Genomic DNA, 20,898 nt, shown 5'->3' with positions numbered 1-20,898 from the left:
CCCTTCCTATGTCATACCGTTTCAGTGCTATATTCCATACCTGTTGGCGCCTGCATTGCAGAGCTCGGGATTGTTGCGGCATCCTGAGGTACCGTGCTGGTGTCTGGCTCTGGGGTGCTGATCGTAGGTGAAGTGGGAGGTGGATTAAGTAACTGTCGAGGTTTCCTCTGCAGAGAAAGGGTACAATAAATCACATACAAAATACTATAGTCCCTGCAATCAAAAATTCCTCTCTTTATCCCCACAACATTATGCAGCTCAATCCCTTCTTAGTGCCAACATTGGCGATAGGACTGTTGACCCTGGTATATTAACATTTGTAAATAACAAGGAGACAGTCTGCTGCAGCTGACTCAATCATTTCCTCATTTAGATTGCAGCCTCCGGACTTCCGAGTTCAAGATGTCATGAACGATCCGCAACATCGCCAATGTTAAAACGCTGATGTTAGTGCCTAAATATACGTGATTTATCTCAGACGGCATAGGGTTGAGTGGAGGAGAGTATTGTGCGCAGAGTTGAATGGCAGTGCTGCTGAGTAGAGTGTCGTAGAGTGCAGTGGTGTAGAATAGAGTGGTGTACAGTGGTGCAGAGTAAAGTGACGTAGAGTGCAATGATGTAGGGTGGCGTAGAGTGCAGTGGCATAGAGTAGAGTATGGAATATGCTACTTACCAGTATGCATCTGTTCTTGGCATGTAGAGCTGCAGATCTATACACTGTGCATAGCTCGCCATCTGGTGTTGGGCCCGGATGTTTGCAGTTTGTTTTTCCTCTTGGAAAGTCTTTGGAAGTCACGAGGTTGGTGACTCCTCCTTTGGTTCGTATTGCGCATGGGCTTCGGCTCCATCCTCAGATTGTTTTTCGCCAGCAGGGAAAGATGGAGCGTCGTGATAACAGTAAAGAAACCCATGTGTGTTGTATCTAAATAAGATAGACTGGAACGGATACAGGTAGCCGGGGAGGCGGGTGGGCGTGTATAGATCTGCAGCTCTACATGCCAAGAACAGATGCATACTGGTAAGAAGCATATTCCGTTTGAGGCATATGAGCTGCAGATTATACACTGTGCATAGATTATATAGCAGTACCCAACCCTAGCGGCGACCACCGGCATCCGTTGCAGTTGTTTGGAACAGTGTTTTTAGTACAGCCTGGCCCACACTAGCTTGTTGCTTGGTTTGCACATCTACACAGTAATATTTTGTGAAAGTGTGTGGTGTTGACCAGGTCGCTGCTTTGCAGATGTCATCTAGTGGTATGTTTCCTAGGAAAGCCATAGAAGCCCCTATCTTCCTTGTAGAGTGGGCTTTAGGGGGAACAGATAGCGTTCGTTTTGCTTTGTGGTAGCAAATCTGTATGCATTTTACAATCCACCTAGCTATCCCTGATTTAGAAAAAGGGTTGCCTTTATGTGGTGGAGAGAAGGAGACAAATAGCTGTTTGGTTTTCCTGAAAGGTTGTGTCCTTTGGATGTAGTAAAGTAAAGCCCTTTTTACATCCAGTGTGTGTAAAGCCCTTTCTGCAACGGTTTGGGGTTGTGAGAAAAAGACTGGTAATTCTACCGACTGGTTTAGATGGAATGGAAAAATGACTTTGGGTAGAAATTTCGGGTTGGTGTGGAGTACAACCTTGTTCTGATGCATTTGGAGAAAAGGTTCTTGTATAGTGAGTGCTTGTATTTCACTAACCCTTCTGAGGGAAGTGATGGCCAATAGAAAAGCTGTTTTCCATGTGAGAAATTGGAGCTCACATTTATGTAATGGTTCGAAAGGGGTTCCATTAACCGTGTGAGAACTATATTCAAGTTCCAGACAGGTGAGGGTGGTACTCTGGGTGGAATTACTCTTTTGAGGCCTTCCATTTAATACCTTGATGGCAGGCACTTTGAAAAGTGATAGGTGCTGCCTGTTCTGTAAATAAGCAGCAATTGCAGCGAGGTGTAACCGAATGGATGTATATGCTAGGTTACACCTTTGTAGATGGAGTAAGTAACATATAATGTGCTGTATGGATAAATTTAAAGGATTGATTGTGTTGTTGTGGCAGTAAACAACAAATCTTTTCCATTTTGCAGCATAGCATGCCCTAGTAGTAGGGCGCTAGCTTCCCTGATAATATTCATGCAATCAGGGGTAAGATTAAGGTATCCGAATTCTAGGACCTCAGGAGCCAGATCGCAAGGTTGAGCTGAGCTGGGTCCGGGTGCCTGATCTCTCCATGGTTCTGGGTTAGGAGGCATGGTGAGAGGTGTAGCTTTTGGTGTGGTACTACTGAGAGTTCTAGCAGTGTGGTGTACCACGGTTGTCTGGCCCATGTTGGAGCTACTAGGATCAGTGTTAGGGAATGCTGTTGTAGCTTTCGCACCACTAATGGAATTAGTGGGAGAGGTGGAAAAGCGTATGCAAATTTGTTTGACCAGTTCATCCATATCGCATTGCCTTTGGACAATGGGTGTGGATATCTGGCGGCGAAGCTTGGGCATTTTTTGTTTTCGTGGGTGGCGAATAGGTCTATGTGTGGATGCCCCCACTTCTGAAAGAACGGGTGAAGAACTTGTGGGTGAAGTTCCCACTCGTGGATCTGCTGCGTCTGTCTGCTGAGCAGATCTGCCACGGTGTTTTGGACTCCTGGGACATGTTGGGCCAGGAGAAAGATCTCTTGTGGAATTGCCCATCTCCATATGCTCTGTGCTAATTGAGAGAGCTGTGGAGAGTGTGTGCCCCCCTGTTTTTGAATGTAGTACATGGCAGTCATGTTGTCTGTGCGAATGAGGACTGCCTTGCCTGAAATCTGCGTCTGGAAGGATTTTAGGGCGAGGAAGATTGCCAGTAACTCCAGATGGTTGATGTGGAGTAACTTCTGTTGCGGCGTCCATGTGCCCTGTGCTGTGAGATGTAACAGATGAGATCCCCAGCCGGAGAGCGATGCGTCTGTTGTTAGGATTATTTGTGGGACCGGGTCCAGGAACGGTCGACCTCTGGAAAGGTTTGTGGTGTTCCACCACTGCAGAGAGCGATGGGTGCGACCGTCTATCAACACCAGATCTGTCAGTTGTCCCTGGGCCTGGTTCCACTGGCGCGCTAAGCACTCTTGGAGTGGACGCATCTGGAGTCTTGCATGGGGCACTATAAAGATGCAAGAGGCCATCATCCCTTTCAGTTGCATAAACACTCTTGCTGGGAGAGAGTGTTGACATATGAATTTTTGGCGCAGAGCCTGTATTTTTGCAATCCTGGCAGGATTGGGATAGGCTATGGCTTTTGAGGTGTCTATGGTGGCACCGAGGTATTGTTTTGTGTGTGATGGTACCAGGTGGGATTTTTGATGGTTCACCGTGAAACCTAGCTGGTGAAGTAGTTGGACTGTAGCGGCGGTATGTTGCACACATTGTTGGTAGGACGTGGCTTTTATTAGCCAGTCGTCCAGATACGGGAAGACGTGAATGTGCTGTCTTCTGAGGTGTGCGCCACTTCTGCTAGGCACTTGGTGAATACCCTGGGTGCTGTTGTTACCCCGAACGGGAGCACCTTGAACTGGTAGTGTTGCCCGTCCACCACAAATCTGAGGTACTTTCTGTGAGACTGGTGTACTGGGATGTGAAAGTATGCGTCTTTCAAGTCCAGAGTGGTGAGAAAATCGTTCTGGGAGAGGAGTGGAAGAACCCTGTTGAAGGGTTACCATGTGAAAATAGTCCGAATGTATGTAAGTGTTTAGAGGTCTGAGATCTAGGATAGGTCGTAGAGTCTCGTCTGTCTTTGGAATCAGAAAGTACAGGGAGTAGACCCCTAAATTTTGTTGATTTATGGGGATCTGTTCTATGGCTCCTTTTTGCAGGAGGGAGATCACCTCCTGTTTTAGTAGTGCAGTATGTTCTTGAGACATAGGGCGGTGCCTGGGTGGAATGTTTGGGGGGTAGATGTTAATTCTAGGCAATACCCTGACTGAATAATTTGTGTCACCCATCTGTCTGAGGTGATTGTCTCCCAGATGTGAAGGAAATGTTGTATTCTGCCCCCGACCGGAGTGGAATGGTCTGGAGGGAGCAGGGGAAAGTCATTGGGCAGGAGGTGTGGCAGAGAGGGCGGTATTTGTCTTGCCTCTGCCCTTATTATTATTGCCTCTGTATCCGCCTCTTTGATAACCCTTTGTGAAGGTAGATTGAGGAGGGGATTTGTAGGACGTGGATGCACTATCCGAGGAGTAGCCTCTGCCCGTGCCCCGAAAGGAAGAGCGGCGAAAAGAGCGCCTGGGAGTATGTGACTGCAGGGCTCCCATGGATTTCGCCGTGTCAGTATCTTTCTTCATCTTTTCGAGGGCTTCATCAACTTTGGGCCCAAATAGATGATCTTGGTCGAATGGGTGGTTTAATATAGAGGCTTGTACCTCAGGTTTAAAACCTGAAACTCTGAGCCAGGCATGGCGACGGAGAAGGACACTGGGGTTTATGGCCCTGGAGGCTGTATCTGCTGCATCTAGGGCACAGCGTATAGAGGTATTAGTTATTGTTTTTCCCTCTTGAATCAATTCATTAGCCCTAGTCTTGTACTTTTCAGGGAGATGGTGCATGATGGTCTCTAGCTCATCATAATGCGCCCTGTTGTATCGGGCCAACAGCGCTTGCGTATTGGCGATACGCCATATATTGGCGGCTTGTGACGCAGTGCGCTTCCCTGACGCGTCTAGGAGCTTGGACTCTTTGTCAGGTGGTGGTGCTTCGCCTGACGCCTGAGATTTAGAGCGCTTCCTAGCTGTATATACCACTAGGGAATCCAATGGTGCAGGGCCTTTAATGTATGAAGGGTCTGTGGGGGCGGCTTTGTATTTCTTCTCTATACGAGGGTTTAGGACCCTGGCCCTGACTGGGTCTTTAAAAACCTCAGGTGCATGTTTAATGACTCACTTTAACATAGATAGAATGGCAGTAGACCTATGTGCATCGTCGAAGGTGTCTAGGAGAAAATCTTCCTCCACTGGGTCGGTATGTAACTCCACCCCGTGGTAGTGTGCCGCCCTTTGTAACAAGTGGTGAAAGCCTAAGGAATCTTCCGGTGGGGATGGCCTAGATGGGTAAAGGTCATCCTGTGGGACATCTGGGATGTCCGGATTGTTATAGTCGTCCCATGGGTCTGGAGATCCAGTAGGGGTGGGGTCTTGTGGCACATCTGCTGGATCATAATAAGTGTCTCCCAAATCGTCTGGGACAGGAGACAAGGTGGGGGTGGGGAGGGTGGAGGAGGTGGGGAAGGCACCCTGAAAGGAAAGGTAGCAATGTCTTTCCATTTTGGAGGTGGAGGTGGAGCTGGTTTGTCCAAGTGTCTCTTTTTTTAAGACAATGTCAAGTGTCCAGTTTTTGGATCCTTGGTGAGTGTTTTTTGCAGAGGATCCGGTGTGAAAAGTTCCTGCGACACTGGTTGTTCGGTCAGCGCCGAAGTTTTCGGGGCAGACGGCTTTTTAGGCTTATCCAAGCTGTGCTTCTTTGGAACCTCCGATTTTTTGGTCGGTGCCGAAGAAGGCTTCGGCATGGGAGTGTCGGTGCCGAGGGCCTTGTGATGTTTGGTCGGCGCCGGAAGAGCAGGCTTCAACACCGAAGGCTTTGGTGCCGGGTTCGGTGTGGAGGTGGAGGCCGATTTGTCTTTGGTCCCGAAGGGTGTTTTTCGGCACCGGTGGTTGGCTGGCTCGAGCCCGACCTGCCGGAAGGCTTAATAGGCTTCTTTACCGGGCCCGAAGGTGGGGTGTGAGAAGCAGTGTCCTTGGTCTTGCCTAGGCCCGGAGGCGAAGGTGTGACTGAAGCCTTTTTCGGTATCGGCGTGGGAGGGGGTATTGTACTCGCGATCCGCTGCGCCGGGGTGATGTCCTCCACATCTGAGTCGTCGGCCTCGGAAGCGCTGACGAGGTCGTCGTCCTCCTGTTCGATGTTTTGCTGTCCCGGAGCTTCGACGTCGTCCCCGAAGATGTCGACTGGAGCGGAGGTCGAGGAGTGCGCCATGTTGCGTCTAGCCCGTCGATCTCGAATAGTCTTTTTAGAGCGAAAAGACTTGCAGGCGGGACAGTCTCGGGCCTCGTGTTCTGGGGAGAGGCAGAGGTTGCACACCTCATGAAGATTGGTGTGGGGAAACTTGGACCCACATCGAGGGCACTTCTTGAAGGGAGTTCTTTCCATCAGCTGAGACCGTAGCCGGAATAGGCCCGAACGCCGCCGACGATGACCGGAATCGAAGAAGTGCCGAAGAGAAGGTGATTAAGATGATTTATTGTCTGAATGAGCTCGATGAGCGAGGATTTTTGCGTCGATCGATGAACTGTAAAAGTTCGGAACCGGAGCGCGAAGTATTACATCCGAGCCCGATGGCGGAAAAAAACAATCTGAGGATGGAGCCGAAGCCCATGCGCAATACGAACCAAAGGAGGAGTCACCAACCTCGTGACTTCCAAAGACTTTCCAAGAGGAGAAACAAACTGCAAACATCCGGGCCCAACACCAGATGGCGAGCTATGCACAGTGTATAATCTGCAGCTCATATGCCTCGAACAATGGTTTACAGTGCAGTGGTGGAGAGTAGATTGGCATATAGTGCGGTGGTGTCGAGTGTATTGGTTTTGAGTAAAGTGGCCTAGAGTGCAGTGGCGTGTAATGAAGAGGCGTGGAGTTGCGCAGAGTGCAAAAGAGTGGCATAGACTGCAGTGGCAGAGTAGATCGTTTCAGAGTAGAGTGAAGTGGTGTAGGGTGTAGTGGTATAGAGGACAGTGTTAGAGTGCAGTGGTGCTGAGTAGATTAGAGTGGATTGGTATAGAGTTCAATGGCGTAAAGTGGCATAAAGCATATTGGCAGAGAGTGCAGTGTTGCAGAACATATTGTAGTAGAATGCAGTGGTGTATAGCAGAGTTGTGTGGCATGCATTGGTGTAGAGTGCAGTGGCGCAGAGTAGAGTGCCACAGAGTAGAGTGGTGCAGAGTAGAGAGGCGTAGAGAGGCATAGAGTGCAGTGGCGCAGAGTAGAGTGGTGTAGAGACCAGTGGCGTAGAGTGCAGTGGTGCAGAGTAGAACAGAATAGCGTAGAGTGCAGTGGCGTAGAGTGATTTGGCGCAGAGCAGATTGGCACAGACTGTATTGGTTTTGAGTACAGTGGTGTAGAGTGCATTGGCGTAGAGTGCAATGGCATAGAGTGCAGTGTTGCAGAGTAGGGTGGCATAGAGTGGAGTGGTGTAGAGTGCAGTGGCAAAGATTGCATAGTAGGGTCTTGTAGGGTAGGGAGCATTGGCGTGGAGTGGAGCTGTGTAGAGTAGAGAGGCGTAGCATGGAGGCGCAGTGCAGAGAAGTGTGCAGTGACGCGGAGTGGCGTAGTGTGGAGTGGTGCATAGTAGAATGCAGTGGTGTGGTGTGGTGTAGAGTGGAGTGGAGTGGAGTGGGGTAACGCGGAGTATGCATGGTATGTAGCATACTGCCATCACAGACACCACATCTTCAATTGAAATGGTCATTACATTTGCACTCACATGCAGTTTTACTGATAAATGAATAGAGCATAGAAATGATAATGGGTGGAAATGTCATCACCCAATGCATCGATTTGATAGTGAGCACAGTTCATTTGCAGATATTTACCTTTTGTTGTGTGCTAGAAAAAAAATAACATCCGTACAACCTTCCTCAAGCAGACCGAATTAGCCAGCATGACTGTCACATAAATCCTCGCACTCTGAAGCCAGAGAAAGAAAAATAAACACCAAGCTCCCGGGAAGACATAGCCTGACATTTTACCTCTGCCTTTGAATGAACAGCAAATGTGACAAGATAAGAACAAAATTTAAAGGCCTGTTTACAGAAAACGAGTTAGTGGAAGAATACAGTAAACAAGGTTTTGGCAATGGGAGGGACGAACTTGAGCTGAACTGCTTAAAGCAAATAAAACCAGCAAATAGAAAGTCAGAAAATGTGTGCTGCAAACCACAAAGCCAATGTTAAGCAACAGCGGAATGCATTCTTAGGTAATTTTCTGAATGTCCCCAAGATGTCTTCAGCAAACCAAACAGTGCAGGCTGTGACCTAAAAAGGCACAATTCTCTTTGTAGTCGAAATACATGTTTCAGGAGCCAATATTCTACAAAAACCTGTAAACAGAATAAGACATGTCTGGCCCTTCCCTCAAAGGATAGAGACCAAGTGCACCGAAAACAGCAGGCGAGTAATAAAGTGAACACATTTTTCATCCTAGTGCCTAAAAGAACAAAGGGGGATTAAAAGGAAAAGTAAACCAATATTTGTTCAACTACTCTCTTTAAGTATGTTTCATTTCACACAAGTTTGACAAAAATGCAGGCCAATTCCAGTTCCTCCTCTTCCACTGTAAGCTGAGCCCTATTCTGCTTATCTTAATCCAGATAAGGCCATTTAGTACCAGTAGAGAAGCTGACAGACCAGTTCTGTTTCCATATAGAGATTGAAGATGTGGTGGTCCAAGTCCAGGACATCTCCCGACCTACTTCATCTACCAAGTCGGCAGGCAACCAGAAGGGCAGTTTGTGTGGGATACTTTAATTTTTGGAGATACTGCCATTTAAATGTTTCATGTACAATACCACCTGAATAGCTTTGAAGCTTTTGTGGTTTCTCTGCACTGTTTTACTTGGCTAGAGTAGCAATGATGCCAAACCACACCAAACACTCAGCAATCGATGAAGAATGTGATCTTGGCAGAAGACGATAATGGTGTGATTAACTCACAGCAAACATTTGCCAGTTAAAAAAATGAGTCACCGGGGTACCGGAAAAAAAATTGTCAGTGCATAAGAATAAGAAAATAAAGCCACTGCTGGATGTATCCAACACCTCAATTTCTTCCAGGGTGTGATCGTTCTAAGGTTGGCAATTGACTGCCGCTCAGCTTCTTTCTTCATGCTGCACACAAAGAGCATGAGAACATGCACAAAAAGCCAAATGTATCTTTCTTTATGCAGGGCAGAACTGGCCATTACCTAAAACCAATTGTTCAGCTGCATTAAAGGCGTTATGACCTGGCCCTTGCTGGCTTAGGGCAGCTTCTATGTAGGTGACCTCCACTGGTGCAACTGCTGTAGTCCCCCAGTATCCTATTTACATTAAAGGCGTATCCTGCACTTGAGGATCCGAGGAACTCCAACACCAGTAAAGTTTCTTTGCTCAAAAGCAGAAGGTAAGACTGCTTAAATACATTATTTACCACCGTTTTCTTTTACAGCAGAAGCACTTCGTATGAAATACCCATGATTGAGAAAGTTAGCAAACAACTAAGAGTACACATGTATTTGGTATTCAAAAAGCACAACATACAACCTAGTTAGGGCACCTTAAAGCTAATGACCAGAACTTAAGAAAAATACAGTCACTAAAACCTGAAAAAGACTAAGTTAATTCCCATACGGGCAAGGGAACAGCCAGGTCTTCAGTTGCTTCCTAAATTTGAACAGACACGGTTCAGCGCGTAATTATAGAGGCAACAAAGTCCACCTGGATGCAGCTGTTGCTGAAAGAAATTTACAGTCTAAGGTTTATATGGCAAAATTTGGCAACCTCAAGGTAAAACTCATTCACTAATCTCAACAAACAGGCAGACGAGTACCAATTAAACCTGGAATAAACAGGTGACTGCTCTGGTATGTATATTGCTTTGTGTTATACTGCTTTATACACTACACATAAAGAGTTGAAGAACATTTACTCATTTACTATCAGCCAGTGTAAGGACGCTAGGATAGGAATATTATGGTTCAACCAGTACAGCCAACATGTTAGTCTGACCGCACAATTTTGAAGAAGTTTAAGCTCCTGAATCAAAAAGCTGGTAGCTCCAGACAAATGTGCTGCAGTAATCCACCAGGGCAACTACAAACACATTCAGAATTTGTACTTTCTTCAATGCTCAAAAGCACGTAGACTAAACTTGAGAAATTTGAGTTCTTGAGTGCTCCAAGTGTTAGAGAACAGTCTTTTTCTTGGAAATTATTGTCAAGGGGCCAGACAATCGAAAGAGGAGTGCACAAAAATATAATAGAGTTCCACCACTAAGGTGGAGGAAACTGAACTGACTTTGGAAATATCAAAGGAGGGAATAGCATTAGATAAGGCTTCACAAGGAGCCGTCATCCTGTTTCAACATTTGATGGTAGAGAGCCTTTGCTCTTCGGAGGCTTAGGAAAATGGCAGATGAAAGGCACCCGAAAGTCATCAGTCCAGGGAAAAGGATAGTGATAGTAAGGCTGACAATTTGAGGAGTTTGAACAGAAAATACATAGAGAGTGACAAAGAACATGAGTAGGCAGAAAATGGGCAGACTTCATCTCAAACAGGACTAATATGTCACTGCTAGAGGGGTAGAGGAATAATTAAACTGAATGTTTAGGTCTTTTAATAGGAGTATTATGGAATTAGGAATAGCCTTGTATTAAAGTAAGAATTAGCTGATCAAATGTGTCAGCATCTGCAGACGAGGGAAGAGAAAACTAAGACGCATGACCAAAGGCAACCTTTAGGGTCTTTAAATTTTACTGTCATTGGTTCTAATGCAGGATTACAGCTACAGGAGGCATTCACACATTTCCTTGGGTTTTCACTATAAAGGAAGGCCATCAACTTTTTTTCTTGGCAATGCAGTTCGAAAAGTGCATAACCGACTGATGCAATCTTATTACAGGCATCTGAAGTAAAATTGGTAAACCAAGTTTGAGTCACTGCCTGCATATCCAGTTCCAAATTCAGAACAAGCTCTTTTAAGGTTGAGAGATTCCTAACAGCATTGTAAGCATTTATCAGCAGGGCATAAAATGTGGAATTATATCTGCCCAACGGAGACAAAAGAGTTAAATGCAGTCATTGGCCGTATGGTCAACTCAGAGACATATGCACAATGTAGTCATTCACAGAGTAATTTTCTAATTCAGGAGATCAGTGCAAGAGCACTACACCTGGTGTACCATAGAGAAAGCAAATTACAAAAGGGTTGTCTATAAAAATGTGCCTGGCAAGTTTAACAAAGGTGCATGGAAAACTGTGGTGACTGTTTTCTTGCTCTGTGAGTTGTAAATTCATCCTAAAATTGCTCTAACACTCAAAGCAGACATTAAGATCACAGCAACTTTGATTGTCAAAAAGAAAAGATCACAGCAACGTATCACTTCAAAAATGTTGCACCGCACTTTTTTTGCAGAGGGGTCTGTTCCAAATCATTCTCTGTGCTCATTTAAAGTCAAGTTCCTAGTGCTATCTACCAGCATACTGAAGAAAGATGCACGGTGAACAACGTTTCATTAGCACTTTGCAAGCACAAAGGAATGATAGCACATTCATTTGAGGGTGATTAAGTGTCACAGAGTGCAATTTAGGGGGTTCTTTCCATAGCACTCTCCTCCAAATAATGCTATTAGCCCCTTTAAAAAATATAGCTCAGACTGGATGTTCAGTTTATTGACTGCAATTACTGTGCCTTACTGGATTTGAATTGATGTTCCTCTACTCAATCCTAGAGATAGACTTGATTAATGGCTATCACTACGCTTGGCAAGTACAATGTATAAAATACCAATTTTAATAAAATATTGCCCACCCTGAAAAGCCGACGTCAGCGCAGGAAGCAGCACGGGATATGCGTTGACTGGACGGGCGGATTAGACTGACGACTGGGATGCCCCTCCGGGCCGTGTCCGGTCGACGCCGTATCGACTTCGGGGTCGGAGTCAATGCACTCAGCCGGTGCCGAGGACGAAGCTGCCGGCGAAGACCCGACATGAGTGCCTTCCTCCTCTGTGGGACCCGAATGCACACCAGGGAGAGGGGGTAACCCAAAGAAAGACTGGAGGGCTTTCGAATAGGCCTCCATTTGGGACAGTGTCACTCCGATACCATGGAAGGGTGGGTATGGAGGAGACGACTACAGGGCGCCAGTGCCTGGCAAGGACCGAGAGCAGCGGGCCCCAGTGTCACGATGTCGGGAGGACGACCTCCGCGACTTACGCTTGTGCTTACCCGTCTCCGAACGGCGTCTGCGGGATCGGTCCAGTGAGCGGGCCCGATCTCGAGAGGGAGATCGGTGACGTGAAGGCGCAGGACCGGACATCCGGGGGGCCAGCAGCTTCATGCAACGCTCCCGGAGGGACTTAGGTTTCATCTGTTGACAGGCGTCGCACTCTTTGGAGTCGTGGTGCACTCCCAGGCACCACATAAAAATTTGCGTGCGGATCCATGACAGACATTTGCCGTTTGCAGGTCTCACACGCGTTAAAGCCCGAAGGCATCGCACACTGTTCTGCGCCGCAGAAGACGTTGAAAAAAATGCCTGAAAAACAGACCAAGAAACCGCTGGTTTTCCTGGACCCACGCTGGGACGCGGAAAAGAAGAAAACTGACATCAGCGCGCCGGGAGAGGCATATATGGCTCCGCTGACGTCACATCCGTGGATGACGTCAGGGCGGAGCCATGCGGCGCTGCTCCCCGGCGCGCAGTGGTGCTGCTGCAGAAGGTTTTCTGGATCCAGTGCGACGCCTGGGGATATTCTAAGTTTAGGAATCTGAGGCTAGATGTCTCTATCAGATTTTGCATTTACAATGCATGCCAATACCACGCATTGTTTTTAGATTTAAAAACAATGTATTTGTGGGGGGAGACCCCCCCACTTCCCCCAACGAACCTTAAATGCGTGGTATTGGCATGCGTTGTAAATGCATATTCGTGGTAAAAATATGCATGTTAAAAAATGCGTGGTAAAGGCACAACAAGGTAAAAACCTTGTTGTAAAGGCTGTTTCCCCTTCACATAATAATCATCTTGGATGGGTTTCCGCAAGCTCACGAGTAAGACACCCATCCATCCTTCTCCTTCCACTGGTAATACACTTCAAATGTGGAAGATCGTAAGCAAAATTACTAGCAGACTGACTCACTGCTGCTCTTGATTTCACATACAGTCAAGAAAAGTGTGCACATGAGTTATACTTAAGAGGGGACATTGCCCAACAAGGCCTGCCCTTTCTAATTGGGCAAATACAAAGAGCATTCAAGGAATTAAATACTCCATGGGATGTCAGTGTGAATTTGCTGAGGGAAATCTGCCAGTTAGTTATAGCTCCCACACCAACTAGAGCTATACACATGGCACAGCAGAGGGCCTGACACATATTAACCCCTTCCATGCCCATGACGGAACGGTTCCGTCATGAGCATCGGTTGCGCTGTGCTCATGACGGAACCGTTCCGTCATGGCCCCGCCCGCGCTCGAACCCTTCAGCACCGCGGGGGAATTCCCGCCGCGCTGAAGGGGTTAAAGAAGATGCTGCCTTACTCAAAACTTACCTCAATGCCTAAGGAGTGCTTAGACCCTATTATTAAAATTCATTCCATTGTCCTTGACAGAGCTGAAATGATTACCATGAGTAAATTACCATCAGCAAAATGAACAAGATGCTTACCTTCTGTAACGCTCTTTCTAGTGGATACTCTACCTAAGCACAGATTCATCACCTTTAGAACATCCCCTAGGCGACAGACTGGATGCGGACATTTTCGTAGCAGTTCTACCGCACGCCACTTACTTCCACCCCTGGATTACCCACCGATGTCAGTTTCTTGCTTGACTCTTTCGAGCCCTGACGGACCGAACAAACAAAATGACCAAACTGTTGGACCTGGCAGTCAAAGTAGTAGTGCTTCGTGAACATGTGCACTGCCGCCCATGTTGTGGCCTAACAGATGTCAAGGACGGTAAACATCCTTCACAACGCATGTGTTACAATGCATGCCATTACCCTGCATTTTTCACTCCGCAAAATCTTTTACAATGCAGGGCTTTACACAACAAAACATTACAACGCATTCCCCAAAGTAACGCCCCAGTAGTGTAAAAATAATAAATTGCATTGTAATGGGGAATGCGTTATAAATGATTGCGTTGTAAAGCCCTGCGTTGCAAAAGATTTTGGGGAGTAAAAAATGCGTGGTAATGGCACATGTTGGAAAAGCGTGCGGGCTAAAGTGTCCTATTCGTCAAGGACAGGCACTTCGCATGACGGTGGAGTGGTGGCAGCCTTAGCCCTAATTGAATGGGCTCTCAAACCTTCCAGAGGCCGCTTTTTTGGCCAATGCATAGCAGATCTTAATGCAAAGGCCTATCCACCTCGACAGAGACCTTTTCTGCACATCCTTTCATTTCTCTGCCCCAGAGAATGCTACAAAAAGTTGATCGTACAACTGATGTTCCTTAGTACAATTGTTGTAAAAGCTTGAGGCTCTTATGGGATCCAGCTGATGGAGTCCCTCTTCTTTTGAGAGGTGAGGCGGAGCAAAGAACATAGGTAGAGTGATGGATTTCCCAATGTGAAAAGGAGTTCCAACTTGTCAAGAGGTCCTCAACACTAGCTTGGAGCTCACTTAGCGACAAGCTTAAGTCATCACAGTGAGGAAAACAGTTCTGAGTGTCAGAATAGACAGTGAGCGCCTATGGTTTGGCTTGAAGGGGGTGCACGTGAGAAACGGCAGAACCGAATTGAGATCCCATTGTGGCAACACAAACAGTTTGGGAGGGAGCTTATATGTCCAACCTTTACTAAATTGCATCACACCAGGTGACTTAAATAAGAACGGTTTGTCCAGTGAACACAAAAAGGCTCGAAGAGGAAACAAAAAACCTCTACTTGTGCCCACGGCAAGACCTTCTGGGAATTCACAGGAAAAAAGTCAAGTGAAAACATCAATTAAAAATACTATTTTAAATTCAAAACAAACACTGAAATTCACCAGTTATATTTAACTGAAGCGACTCTAAATATCGCACTTGCCTTGCACTGCTTGTGACCTCACTTGTTGCATCACTCATGATTTGTTCAATGACATCATTGATAACATAACTGATGATATTTGAAATTACATCATTGATGACAACACTGTGCATGGCAAGTGCACAAGTTAGAATGACTTCATTTAACTATAACTGGTGAATTTCAGTGCTTTTGTTTTATTTAAAACTGTATTTTTAACTGACATTTGCACCTAACTATAGTGTCACTTTAACCTTTGTTTTGTTCAGTGAATGTCTAGGTTTTTTTTTTAATGTAAAGTAAGATATTACCATACCCAACTATGTCACTTTAACCTTTGTTCGAAGATATGCCAGTTGTTTGGTGATAGCTGATGGAATAATTCATTAAGGCCCTCATTACGAAAGGGATGATAATTCCAGTTGGATCTATAACCCACGCTACAGGCCCATCAGAATGATGAGCTTAGTGGGAGCACAGGAGCTCCATGGTATTTCACCAGAGATTCCACCTGAGGTCATCAGGTGAAATACCAGGTCCAAATATGTTGGCACGGTAAATACATCTCCTGAATGTTATCCCCAAATTTCAGAATTCCCATTAGTCCCCCTCCAACTGAGGTACCCGAAGACTGAGTTACAATAATTCTGGGAGAAAGGCATTACATGATGTAGCTTCACTCATGATTTTTGTTTCTTTTTAGAAAATATTTAACCCTATGCGTGTTTAGTTATCAGCAGATATTGTTTTTAGTGTGATATCCAATAATTTTGCTTTACATTCTCAGCACTCCCACAATCCACATTATCTGTGTGGCATGAATAGAAATTTATATGAGACTCTATTATATCCTTAGCCTTTCTGAAACCAGTCCTACACAACCCTAACACAGTAACAAAATGAAGCAGAAAAAGGATAAGCGCTGTTAAAAAAGCATGAGCAGGTTAACAGCGTGCTTCTGGACTTTTTGTGGAATATTTTGGTTACAGGTTTCAATTCAGACAGGGACAACTAAGCTCTTCATTTTTCAGAGGTCAAGTACTATAAAATGGCAAGACCACACATGAATGCTATATGAAAAGCAAACCATTCGTATGTGTATATTTACCTTACTTCCAGGCTTTGGACCCCTCTTTTTTGGCAGTTTCAAAGGCTCCACTATAGACGTAGAACCACAGGAGACTAGATGATGGAGAAGACTCTTGGGCGTTCGTCCACGCCTCTTGTCGATCTTACAGACTTGTTGCACCGGTGGATGAACTCTGATGGTCCTTGCACCACTTTGCATGCTGAGCTTTTCAGAGCAGATATCAGAGGCAGTGATGGGGCTTTTTGGAACCACAACTGTAAAGGAAAATAAGATGAAGAATAAAATATTAACATATTTACAAAGACCCAGTATTAATACTGTTCTATTTCCAACTACAAATTAGTCAGAAACACAGTTCACTCAGCCTTGTAAACAGCTATTCCATAGCAAGCCTTGGCAAAGCCAATAAGTCTTGGCAATCCGAGAGCTATAGGTGCTGTCAATCCTAATGGCACATTAGCGCAGCCATGCGCACTTGGTGCCAGGTAAGGCCTGCCCTCCTCGCAGCATCACCAGTGGAGCATGTAATATGCACTCGCCCCTACAGGGGCCTGAGCACTGAAAGCAGCGCAGCAGACTAGCATCGACATAGAGAAGAGACATCTCTGCAGAAGTTCTCCGCTTACAAATGGCATCATGTAATAACAATGTTATTTACATTAGTTGGAATAATGTAAGCAATTGTTTTTTGTTACTGTGGTCTCCCTGCATGCATGGAACAATGTATATGTCCTGACTGGGTATGCTTGCTTCCACTATATATTTCTTGTTACATCATGTGAAAGAGATTAATAAAAGGTTTATAAAGGAAATGTATGTTGGTAAATATAACGTATTCACTGTTGTGCTTTAATTTTATAGATGCGACAGTTGAAAATCAAGCGCATTGGCATTATAATATAAACTCACTTCTGTGTATTTCATTGAGGTATTTATGTCCGTGCATGCCTGAAACCTGAAACGTAAAACCGAAGTAAAGTATTTTTTAAGCGAGTATTTTGAAAGTAAATCAGAATTAAAAGTAATATTGAACTACGTTTATTTGTAACCTGATTTGCTGGTGAAACATTTTAATTGTGATTGCACTTCTATCACTGCAATGTAAAGAGTTTATTTAGGTACGTATTTACAAAGAAAATCATGTGATTAAAAGCATTTGTTTAAGCGTATGTTTTGCAATTAAATCAGATGCACTCAGAATTAACCCCTTCGCTGCCAGGCCTTTTCCCCCTCCTGTGCCACGCCCTTTTTTGGCTATTTGGGGTAGTGCGCGCTGAGGCCCCTGTAACTTTTTGACCACATAAGGTATCCACGCCAAATTTGCGTCCTTTTCTTCCAACATCATGGGGATTCTGAAGGTACTCAGGGTTTGTGGATTCCCCTGGAGGGGTCACAGAAATGAGCCAAAATACAGCAAAATGTAGTTTTTTGGGGGGAAAATGGGAAAAACGGGCTGCAAATGAAAGCATCTGGGTTTTTCCCTGCAAATGGTATCAAAAAAGGGTTTGTGGGGCTGAAATCACCATTTTCCCAGCTTTCAGGGGATACCAGACTATTGTCAGAAACCCAACATTTTTACACAGTTTTTGCATTTTTCTGGGACATAGCCTATTTTTGCTATTTTTTGTGCTTTCAACCTCCTTCCAGTTAATAGTAGAAATTGATACAAAAGCAATAATGGATCCTGGAAAGCTATACATTTTAGAGAAGTAGACAAAATTCTGAATTCAGCAAGGGGTAATTTGTGTAGATCCATCAAGGTTTCTTTATAGAAACTAACAGTTAAATATAGGATAAATTGAAAATTTATTGAAGAAAAGCACCTTTTGTGTCAACGTTTTCACCTGTAACTTCTTCTAATTTTGACAGCTCTTTGAAAGCAATATACCGTTACATCCGCTGGACATTACTGGTTGTGGGGATATATAGGACTTGTAGGTTCACCAAGAACCCGACGAACCCAGAGCCAAAAACTGAGCAGCAACTTGCAATGGTTTTTTATTATGTACCGGGTATATAGTAATTATTCTGTAAAAATGTGTACATGGAAAAATCAGTATGAAAGACACCTATGTATTTCTGAAATGGGAACAAAATATAGAGTTTAGAAACAGTAGATATTTGCACATTTCCGAAATTGGGATACTCATACTAGCATGAGAATTTTTTAGAATGACTTCTTTTTTACACAATGTCTTTCATTTGGAAGGCAGAAATGCTTCGAAAGTCAATAGGTAATAACAGTTTCTTTACAAATATGAATTACGCTAAGTCTCCCGATAAAAATGGTACCTCACTTGTGGGGTAGGCATAATGCCCACGACAGGAAATGGCTCAAAACCCAACGTGAACACACCACATTTTCACAATGCAAAATTACCCTTTTTTAGCAAAGTGCCTAGCTGTACTTTTTTAACCCTAGCTCTGCCGGCACCTAGGGAAACCTAGCAAACCTATACATTTTTTTAAACTAGACACCCAGGGGAATCCAGGATCGGGTGACTTGACTGCCTCCCACCAGGTTCTGTTACCCAGAATCCCTTGCAAGCCTAAAAAATTGGCAAAAAAACACACATTTTCCCCACATTTCTCTGGTGGAAAGTTCTGGAATCTGCGTGGATCCACAAATTTCCAGCCACCCCGCGTTCCCCAAAGTCTTCAGAGAAATATGGTACCTCACTTGTGTGGGTCGGCCAAGTGCCTGCGACAGGAAACGGCGCAAAACGCAACGTGGACACACCTCAATTTCGCTGTGAAAAATGACCCTTTTTTGGCAAAGTGCCTAGCTGTAGTTTTTTTTTTTTACAACCAACTTTTTATTATTTGAAAAGGCAACACTACAAAGCTGTTGGCCTACAACCACATTGGCCGGCAGCAAAATTCATAGCAGCATAAGACAGTTACTTTAGGACAATAAAGACCTTCTGCACCCACGTCACTGGCCCAGCTGTAAGTGCCAATTGCGTAGTTGTCCCCCCGCCCGCCAGGCACTGCGCCCTGCATATTCTATACTGCGAGCACCCGCCGAGGGATGTGCAGTATTGCCGAGTCAGCCAAGGCACAACATAACTCACCAGACAGAGCCATCGTGGTATCTACAGATCTAGGCAAATGCCCCCCGTGACGTAGTTGCAAACATGCTTATACAAGCTTAGGCATCATACATTACAATCGCATCTGAGATTGCATCCTAGCTATAAACGTTAGCCCAAACGGACTATGCATAAAGGACTCATCCGCCGTTTCTCTTCCAAAAGCGACCAAGTGTAGGTCTTTTAAAGTTTGTATAAGATCTAAAATTTTTGTTCTAGGCTCATTCACTAGGCGTTATGCATACCTTACAGTGCATTATGAGACACAACAACCAGCAGGCAGTACTCAACAGTTCAGTGTTGCTACAGCAGAGTTGCAGTATCCATCCGCTATATTTCCCAAGTCAAGGTGTAATAAAAAGGAAAACCAGCTATTAGGTAGGGGATTGAGGCGGAAGGAGAGGAGAGGAAGATTGGGAAGGGGGAAGGGAACGGACATGGCGGGAGGGCGAGGTAAGTAGGACTCTGCTACCAATATCTAGCCTCCCTTTCCTAATCCAGAGGTACCACCCCAAGGGAACCCATATTTCTGTGGTGGCGGTGTACAAGGTGTATCAAGAGGCAACGGTCTTGGTGTGCTCAATTGAATTTAGCGGCCCTCCAACTGTGAAAGCGGCTGCCCTGTTGACCTCCAGAGTCCCCCCGGATCAGTAGGGCATATCACATCGTCAAACAACTTTAAGGCCCGGAGCCGTGGCGGTTGTAACCTAGCAAGCTCCATCCTCCCCAGGTGGTCCACCAGGGGTTTCCATAATTTCCGGAACTTAGTATCTCTGAATTGAAGGCGTGCCGTGAGCAGCTCCATTGCCACCACATGCCACAAGCGTGTGAAACACAGATTTATGGAAGGTGTCTCTGCCTTCTTCCAATACAATGCTACTGTCTGCTTCGCTGCACCCAGCATGTGGAGGCTTAGGTGCAAGTCCCGGCCCGTCATAGCTCGCGTGGTCGCTGGCCTGAGACCCAAAATGATCGTGAGCGGGTCCTCCGGCAAGGGATATCCCAGCACCCTTTTAATGTGGCTGAGGACCTCTTTCCAATAGGTAGTCAGGAGGGGACACGCCAACCAAACATGTATGAAGTCTCCTAGTGCTTGAGTACAGCGCCAACAGAGAGGAGACACCTTGGGAAACATCTTTTGAAGTCGGACGGGTGTATAGTACCATTGGGTCATTACCTTGTAGGCTGATTCCTGTTGGGGTATGCTACGAAAGGTTCTGGGGATGTCGCCCCAAAGCCGCGTCCACTGGGATAGCTGTATTTTTTTAACCAGAGCTCTGCCGTCACCTAGGGAAAACTAGCAAACCTATACATTTCTGAAAACTAGACACCTAGGGGAATCCAGGATGGGGTGACTTGACTGCCTCCCACCAGGTTCTGTTACCCAGAATCCCTTGTAAACCTAAATAATTGACCCAAAAAACACATTTTCTCCACATTTCTCTGGTGGAAAGTTCCGGAATCTGCGTGGATCCACAAATTTCCACCAACCCCGCGTTCCCCAAAGTCTTCCGAGAAAAATTGTACCTCACTTATGTGGGTCGGCCTAGTGCCCGCGACAGGAACTGGCGCAAAACGCAACGTGGACACACCTCAATTTCGCTGTGAAAAATGACCCTTTTTTGGCAAAGTGCCTAGCTGTAGTTTTTGAACCATAGCTCTGCCGTCACCTAGAGAAACCTGGCAAACCTATACATTTTTTAAAACTAGACACCCAGGGGAATCCAGGATGGGGTGACTTGACTGCCTCCCACCAGGTTCTGTTACCCAGAATCCCTTGTAAACCTATAAAATTGCCAAAAAACCACATTTTCTCCACATTTCTCTGGTGGAAAGTTCTGGAATCTGCGTGGATCCACAAATTTCCACCCACCCCACGTTCCCCAAAGTCTTCTGAGAAAAATGGTACCTTAATTGTGTGGGTCGGCCTAGTGCCCG

The 20,898-nt window shown here is 45.6% G+C and overlaps 1 protein-coding gene across 3 annotated transcripts in view; it reads right to left on the bottom strand.

Annotated features, from left to right (window-relative positions):
* SCMH1 (Scm polycomb group protein homolog 1) overlaps positions 1–20,898 on the bottom strand; it is a 369,044-nt gene that overhangs the window by 111,381 nt on the left and 236,765 nt on the right. For all 3 annotated transcript variants that reach the window (XR_014978950.1, XM_085645667.1, XM_085645668.1), the window contains exons 9-10: positions 15,887–16,122; positions 41–167 (exon numbers count right to left, since the gene is read on the bottom strand). Coding sequence is in view for 2 of the 3 variants with exons in the window: in XM_085645667.1 (XP_085501793.1) it covers positions 41–167; positions 15,887–16,122 (363 nt within the window). In the remaining variant the exon portion in view is untranslated. The remainder of the gene's footprint in view (positions 1–40; positions 168–15,886; positions 16,123–20,898) is intronic.

Source organism: Triturus cristatus, chromosome 3_1, assembly GCF_964204655.1.
Source record: "Triturus cristatus chromosome 3_1, aTriCri1.1, whole genome shotgun sequence".
Taxonomy (NCBI): Eukaryota; Metazoa; Chordata; class Amphibia; order Caudata; family Salamandridae; genus Triturus; species Triturus cristatus.
The sequence above is the reverse complement of the archived record's forward strand: the minus strand, read 5'-3'. Positions and strand labels throughout refer to the sequence as shown.